Source organism: Polypterus senegalus, chromosome 4 (assembly GCF_016835505.1).
Source record: "Polypterus senegalus isolate Bchr_013 chromosome 4, ASM1683550v1, whole genome shotgun sequence".
Taxonomy (NCBI): domain Eukaryota; kingdom Metazoa; phylum Chordata; class Cladistia; order Polypteriformes; family Polypteridae; genus Polypterus; species Polypterus senegalus.
This window is the reverse complement of record NC_053157.1, coordinates 112359359-112367879: the sequence shown is the minus strand read 5'-3', so window position 1 is coordinate 112367879 and position 8521 is coordinate 112359359. Positions and strand designations below refer to the sequence as shown.

The window sequence follows — 8521 nt, the reverse complement described above, 5'->3', positions numbered from 1 at the left end:
TTATATTATAGGGACAATGTGACCAAGAAGTTTTACAGACAGTTCTTTAGTCTTCACAGAGGAGTGGTTATGACATGCATTGTCAGCTGCGGGCTTGTATACCTTAGGTGGGCATTTTTCTAGAATCATATCATCTAATGTTATGGTAGAAATCAACATCTTAATTAAAGAACCTCTTTGTCAGTAATCAGGCATTAGAAAGCTTGTCCATCTGTGTCATTTATTTACTCTTGCAGCACCACGGCAAACGGGGAACATCCATCACTGCAGTATGTTACAAAATTATCAAAAAAAGTAAGAGTAGAAGTCCATTTTATAAACAACTACTTCTGCATAATAGTGCTGAATTAATACTTACATATCATACTGTGACTGGTTAAAAGACACAAGGTGCTATAGCATAGAGCACAACCAGCCTAAAATAAAAGACTTTCTCCATTATATCATTGTTCTTCAGTATCTCTTGAATTCATCTCTGTTATGAAAACTGTACATGTGCCAACTAGCAAATCTTACTAGGTGTATGAAAGAACATTACATCATCCAGTTTCTTGAACCATCCCCCTGGAACATTCTGCTTGTTTACTTGACCATTTCAACAGTGTCTTCACTTTCATTTCTAAAACAAACATTTATATATTTCAATTGTACATTACAAAACAAAATACTTAACTATTATCACCTTCAAATTATTCTCTCACAATGTCTGTAAACAGTAGTTGGTTTTAGAATGACCTCATATAAAACTGGATTCAAGTGTTCTATGCTGTCATAGCGAAAGGTATGAATACTTTCTAAAATCATGGCATTTCAGTCTTTATAGTAAGTAAAATGTAAAATCAATTCCAAATTTAATTCCACCTCAATGATGCAGAATAATTTGTGTATGTAACATGATTCCCATAAAAATGCAGTTCATTTGAATTTGCAAAAACCCAAAGAGAAATGCAAGCTTTCTAGAGTAACTGTGACTTTTTCCTCCTGTGAATAAACTGAGCATTGCCCAATCCACTTAAAAAAATAGTAGCAATATGAGCAGTTGTAACTCTTTTCAGAAGTATTACAAAACACTTTAAAATTAGTCAAAGTACAAATTTTCCTAAGCAAATATTTATTAAGCTGATGAAACTAGAAAATACACATCAGAAAGAGGTACAACAAATCTTTAATATCCTGAAGTCCCTACTTTCTTCTGATAACCACATTCTGTGGAGTATAAATATTGTGTGAAAGCAGCTAAACCTCTTGAGACATTCAAGTCTGTAGGAGAGGATCATTTTCTTTCTGTAAATCAGGTGTTTCAGCTGTGTCACAGTCTTCCTGCACTTCTGACCCATCACCACTTGTCAGTGACTCCTCAACTTGATTCAAATCAGCACTTGCATTCTGCAAATCTTGTTTCTCATCTTCTTCTTCTTCCTCCACATCCATTTCAAAAACACGGATATGGCGCAAATTGGAGCTCAGCTGTATGAGGAAAAACAATTTATTTAAATACATTCCTGTGACAATAGCCACTCTATAAATCAATAAACATATAATCTATAAACATCATTATGCAGTGTTCTGTATAATGCTAATATACTTCTGCTACAATCACAAGTAAATCTGTTGTCTAAAATCTATGTCATTAATCAATGACTGATATTTGTTTTTAAATCATATAATTTGGAAAAAGGTGTTATAGAAAGTATCTTTTATAACTCATACATAAAACTCTCATTTCAGTCCTGCATTTCCTTTGAAGTATAGCTCTTATTGATTGAAAGCATTTGTGTTTTGTAAACACACACGCACATATATTTACTACATGTAGGAGCAGAAACTCACCAAAAAAAAAAGTCTGTCATGCCTCCCTATCCTAGATTTCCAGTTTCCCAGATGTTCAAACAAAGACTTGCTATAATGAAAGGAAGGTCATAAGTGCATGTTTTTTGTAATAGTTTGCAGGGCATAAGCTATGTTAACCATAAGTTACTTCTGACAGCAGCAGCACAGAGCCACATTACTTTGCAGAGTAACACAAAGCAGTGTTTTTTGTTAATGAAAGCACAACCACTAATTAATTTACAGAACTTGTGGATACACTTCATACACAAAACATGCAATAGTTATCTGTGAGATTATTGCATGAAACAGCAAAGGCAAACACTGATGCACTTTTACTACTACTTACTACTGGGTTTCCTGGGCATTTTCCTATTTTAGACCTAAAATAAGTTTTTGGTGTCATTTTGTTATTTTTCAGCCAAATCATACACGTCTTAGGTCACAGACAAAATATTGCTATACGAAGGCAATGTTCATATTCTGTCACTGTACAGAGAAGCAGAACAGAATGATACAGACTTAACCTACAGAATATTATAGTGTAAATTTCTTTATTCTCTCTCTGTGCTACACAAACTACTGCATCATGTTACTTGTAATTCTTGTTCCACTTTCAAAATGACTACTGTGCAGCTGAGAGTGAAGTTTCAATATTTTTTTGTAAGAACAAGTAATCATCACTTGAAGTGTTATCAAAGCTTTTTGGAACAGACTATATATTTTAAATCTCTGTTCTATGCCTACTCACTCCAACTGCTTTTTTTGTCAGGATAGGTGCACTTCTGTATTTCCAAGTTTATATATATGTACAGTATGTATGTATGTATGTACGTACGTACGTACATACAGTGGGTACAGAAAGTATTCAGACCCCCTTCAATTTTTCACTCTTTGTTATATTGGAGCAATTTGCTAAAATCATTTAAATTAATTTTTTCCCTCATTAATGTACACACAGCACCCCATATTGACAGACAAAAAAAAAAGAATTTTTGAAATTGTTACAGATTTATTAAAAAGAAAAACTGAAATATCACATGGTCCTAAGTATTCAGACCCTTTGCTCAGTATTTAGTAGAAGCACCCTTTTGAGCTAATACAGCCATGAGTCTTCTTGGGAAAGATGCAACAAGTTTTTCACACCTGGATTTGGGGATCCTCTGCCATTCCTCCTTGTAGATCCTCTCCAGTTCTGTCAGGTTGGATGGTAAACGTTGGTGGACAGCCATTTTTAGGTCTCTCCAGAGATGCTCAATTGGGTTTAAGTCAGGGCTCTGGTTGGGCCATTCAAGAACAGTCACAGAGTTGTTGTGAAGCCACTCCTTCGTTATTTTAGCTGTGTGCTTAGGGTCATTGTCTTGTTGGAAGGTAAACCTTCGGCCCAGTCTGAGGTCCTTAGCACTGGAGGAAGTTTTTGTCCAGGATAACCCTGTACTTGGCTGCAATCATCTTTCCCTCGATTGCAACCAGTCATCCTGTCCCTGCAGCTGAAAAACACCCCCACAGCATGATGCTGCCACCGCCATGCTTCACTGTGGGGACTGTATTGGACAAGTGATGAGCAGTGCCTGTTGTCTCCACACATACCACTTAGAATTTAGGCCAAAAAGTTGTTCTATCTTGGTCTCATCAGACCACAGAATCTTATTTTTCACCATCTCAGAGTCCTTCAGGTGTCTTTTAGCAAACTTCATGCGGGCTGTCATGTGTCTTGCACTGAGGAGAGGCTTCCGACAGGCCACTCTGCCATAAAGCCCTGACTGGTGGAGGGCTGCAGTGATGGTTGACTTTCTACAACTTTCTCCCATCTCCTGACTGCATCTCTGGAGCTCAGCCAAAGTGATCTTTGGGTTCTTCTTTACCTCTCTCACCAAGGCTCTTCTCCCACGGTAGCTCAGCTTGGCCGGACGACCAGCTCTAGGAGGGGTTCTGGTCGGCCCAAACGTCTTCCATTTAAGGATTATGGAGGCCACTGTGCTCTTGAGAACCTTAAGTGCAGCAGAAATGTTTTTGTAACCTTGGCTAGATCTGTGCCTTGCCACAATTCTGTCTCTGAGCTCTTCAGGCAGTTCCTTTGACCTCATGATTCTCATTTGCTCTGACATGCATTGTGACCTGTAAGGTCTTATATAGACAGGTGTGTGGCTTTCCTAATCAAGTCCAATCAGTATAATCAAACACAGTTGGACTCAAATAAAGGTGATCTCAAGGATGATCAGAAGAAATGGAAAGCACCCGAGTTAAATATGTGATTGTCACAGCAAAGGGTCTGAATACTTAGGACCATGTGATATTTCAGTTTTTCTTTTTTAATAAATCTGCAACAATTTCAAAAATTCTTTTTTTTTGTCCGTCAATATGGGGTACTGTGTGTACATTAATGAGGGAAAAAATTAATTTAAATGATTTAAGAAAATGGCTGCAATATAACAAAGAGTGAAAAATTGAAGGGGGTCTGAATACTTTCCGTACCCACTGTATGTATGTATGTATGTATGTATGTATGTAGTTTAACTGAGATCCAGGGAATTACACATGAAAAAGATAAAACCCCAACACTGACAAAACTTTAGTCAAAACCTGGTTTTAAGAACCAATGATCTTGTATGTTTAAAAAAGAATAATAGATAGATAAATAAAATAGATTAATAAATTATTGCATACTAATCAATAACAGTAGCAGTATGTCTTGCTTTATAAGTGCAAGATGAGTAATAAAACATTATTTTATTTCAGTCTTTGAACGAGTGTTCATTTTCTTATTTAAGTGTTATAAAATGAAATATTAATCAGTTCACCAAAAAAAGTTTTAATATTGGCCGGATGCTTTTAGGACTGTATGGTATGTGATAGTCTTTCAATGCAGGTCCATTCCTGTCTTCTTTTAAATGAAACAAAGGTGGCTGGGGTTTGATTGGCAGAATTTCTGAAAGTTTGAGGGCTACAGTGTCTGCAGGTTTTATGTCCTAATTCAGTTACTTAATTAGAAACCAATCCTTACCAGTATTAGATCTTATTTAATTTCATGGCTCGTTAGCGTTTTAACTCTGCAGTGTCAGGTCATTCATATATCTTGAAGATTTTATTTCTTTCCAAGGATATCATCCAAATGATTTGAAGCCTAAAACAATGGAACAGTGACTCTAAATGACTGTGATTCTCCAGAGGGTGCCTTAATTTTAAAGGAGCAGGCATCTGGGCAGTAGCCTGGAGTACAGTAGCAGTGTTGCTACTAACAACCTTGGTGCCAGAGGACTGAGTTTCTATCCCACACTGATCTCCAGCACTCTTTCATTAGTTTGTTATCGTGCTCAAAAAGAGTTCTCAACACCACACCACAAATTCAAATCGAGGGAAAATTCTCAGCAAACTCACAGCCAGGATGCAAAACACCTTATACACCGGTCTGCTGTCCAGCGGTTTATCACAACACCAAAATTTTAAGCAGTATTTTATCAGTAACATACTGGCTCTATACGGTAGGCAAGCTTTATATAATCAACCAATGATTATGATTTGAGGCCTAACACAGATTAGCAGTTCTCAGTCCTTCAAGTTTCTCTTCAGGTTCTTTCTAAATATTTTATTAAACCAGATATATCAAAATGAATACACACAGGTGTAAATGGACATAAGTCTGGTGGAAACCTGCTGACTCCTTCGTCTTTTGCACGTTATTGCTAATAAACAGCAATTAAAATAGTGAATGCAGATATTTAAGACTAAAATAAGCAATTAAGGGTGAGAAACCTTAACAAGCAAGAAAACTACAATCTAAATCCCATCTAATAATTGGTTCCTTTGTCATAATCAGTGGTGTCTGTGCTTTAATTTACCTGAGAACAGTCCCCCAAAAATCATGTTTATTAATCATATTTAAGCTTGAATGGGTATGATGTTTGCTTTCAGCCAGAGGTACTGTAAAAAGTTTAGGTTCATTTTATGGCATTAAGCACTTTTAAGTTTGCTGTCCTTTTGCTAAAAATTGGAGGAGGAAAAAAAAAAAAAAAAGTAAAATTGTCTATCATATTTTTCCTGTAGCAGATGAGCAGTGTGTGTCTTGTGTGTGTTGATGCTGGAAATCCTTAGAGTATTTTGACTATAGGCCATGCATCCGAAGTACTTGTAATGGTCTATCTGTTCATTTCCTACTTCTTCCTAATTTTGCATCTCATTTATATCCTTGCTTTCTCAAAGAAAGGGCACCAAAGTCTAATATTTGGAAGAAAATCAAACATACAATTGGTCATTGAGTTTTTCTTTTTGTTTTGTTTTTATTTTTACACTACCAATTTTAATTTGTTAAATTTCTGGAAGCTGCTTGTATAAGTCATTTGTTTGCTCAGTACATGTTACTTTACGTATTTGCTACACTTTAACAAGTAACATGTCTTTATATACTACCTTCAATAAAAATATTATAAAATAATGAAATAAAAGACAACTTCTAGGGTTTTACCTACTCTATTTGTGAATTAACTGTCTGCATGCACTATATCTCAGCCTACCGATAACAATTTCTTCTTTTCTATCATTCCTCTTCCAACTGTTTTGGACTTCAGAATATTACGATCAAACCATATTACCTAAAAGCTACTACTTCATGTCAGTGGGTTCTAGTGATTAAAGAGAGCAGGTTTTTAGGGGCAGCTTTAATCAAAAATGTATTTTTTTTTTAATGTTAAGGAAAAAAATATATATATACTGGCCTAAATTGCATCTTTGTTCAGGTAAACTGGTAATCTGCAGTATGTTTATATTGTAATTACAAATAGACATAGCACCTTATACATCATTAAAAACTAGAACTGTTTACTTTTGGATAGAGATGGAAAAATCATTTGAATATTTGAAGAATACAGCATAGCAGCATGTCACTAGTGACTCAATATTGATGGAAAATGAGTTTAAATGTATAAAAGACCATGCTTTGTGATGGCCTGGTGCCTTATCTAGGAAAAGCTCATTCCTTACACTCATTGCACCTGTAACTGACCCCAGCATTCCATAACTGTAATGGGTAAATATATTTAGGAAGATTACCATAATGAACATGTACAGTATAATTACTTTTCTGATCTGTATGATGTAAATCTAATATAAACCCCAATGAGGAGAATTGCGGTACACCAGAATATTACATCAGTAACTCCAAATGACTGTGATTCTCCAGAGGGTGCCTTAATTTTAAAGGAGCAGTCTTGCTACTAATAACCTTGGTGCCAGAGGACTGAGCTTCTATCCCACACTGATCTCCAGCACTCTTTCATTAGTTTGTTATTGTGCTCAGCAAGAGTTCTCAGCAACACACCACAAATTCAATCGAGGGAAAGTTCTCAGCAAACTCCCAACCAGGATGCAAAACACCTTATACACTGGTCTGCTGTCCAGCGGTTTATCACAACACCAAAATTTTAAGCAGTATTTTATCAGTAATATACTGGCTCTATATAGTAGGCAAGTTTTATATCATAAATCAAGTTAAAATTACATAACAGCAAGCTCTTATACTCCAAACTATAATATGTTGATATTGGAATACAAGCTTCATCACAACAAACACTTTTTTACAAACCTGAATAAACATGCTGCTTTAATTTACAGGAAGTACATTTAACAGAGACTAGTTAATAATTTACATAAATAGTTCAAAGGTGAATAAAAACTAGCACCAATAATTTAAAGACGTCACTTACTGCTAACATAGAGAGTTTTTAAGAAGTCAATTTCTTAGTTCGTTCTTTAAATTATTCCAATCTAATTCAGGATGTGGTAAGTATATCTGAATGTCTGGATTAACCTATTTTATACTGTATTATATTTTAGCATTAGTTGCAACCTGCAATATTCAACACCTTATTTTAATACTCTTGTTAAACAACTGATCAAATAAGCTTCAGAAATAATCTATTTCTTACCACACAGGAAATTCTGCGAATTCCATTCACAGCAACATAATGTGCTTTCATGTTATCCAAAGCTCTCCACTGATTCTCTAGCACTACATTTTGAACAGGAATATGACCACTCTGTTGATCAAGTCTGGAAAAGAAAAAAAAAAAATTACAGAGTCAACTAGAATACAACAACATTGACTAAGATATTATAAAAACATAAAAAAAACAAACCACTATTTTAAGGATTTCATTAAAATACTTAGAAGTTCCCTAATAAATAATTTTCTTATTTGTTTCAAAACTGTAGTAAATAGAATGTTACATGTTTCTGTTTAGTATAAACTGTGTGTAGAGAAAAGCAACCAAGTGAATAATTAAACTAAACAGCATTCCCTACTACAATTGAGAAATATTGGAACAAGTTAGCTAAACACGACAGTTGAGTGGAATATATGGCCTCCAGTCACTTATCAAAATTGTGCAGCATAACTCCAGGTCCAGGCTTTGGTCTTGTCATGTCTGGACTATGTGAATTTCCCCTTGGGATTAATAAAGTATCTATCTATCTATTTAAGTATCTGCTGTCAGAAGTACCAGTATGTGTCATCATGATTCAAAATGCAGCAGCATGACTGGTGTTCAGTCAGCCAAGGTGTGCACGTCACTCCTGTCTTTAGATCACTACACTGACTTCCTAATGTTTGCATATAGAGTATACATATAGGGAGACACTTCGGAGGTCCTATGCCCCTTCTCATCCACTTGGATCTGCTGTTGAACAGTGAACGGTGATG

At 35.5% G+C, this 8521-nt stretch overlaps 1 protein-coding gene across 1 annotated transcript in view; it reads right to left on the bottom strand.

The window, feature by feature from the left end:
• Nucleotides 1-199: 199 nt before the first annotated feature.
• Nucleotides 200-8521, bottom strand: part of anapc4 (anaphase promoting complex subunit 4) — a 62738-nt gene continuing 54416 nt past the window's right edge. Inside the window, exons 28-29 of the mRNA XM_039751173.1 lie at nucleotides 7749-7872; nucleotides 200-1467 (exon numbers count right to left, since the gene is read on the bottom strand). Of these exons, the coding sequence (XP_039607107.1) occupies nucleotides 1255-1467; nucleotides 7749-7872 (337 nt within the window). The 3' untranslated portion in view covers nucleotides 200-1254. The remainder of the gene's footprint in view (nucleotides 1468-7748; nucleotides 7873-8521) is intronic.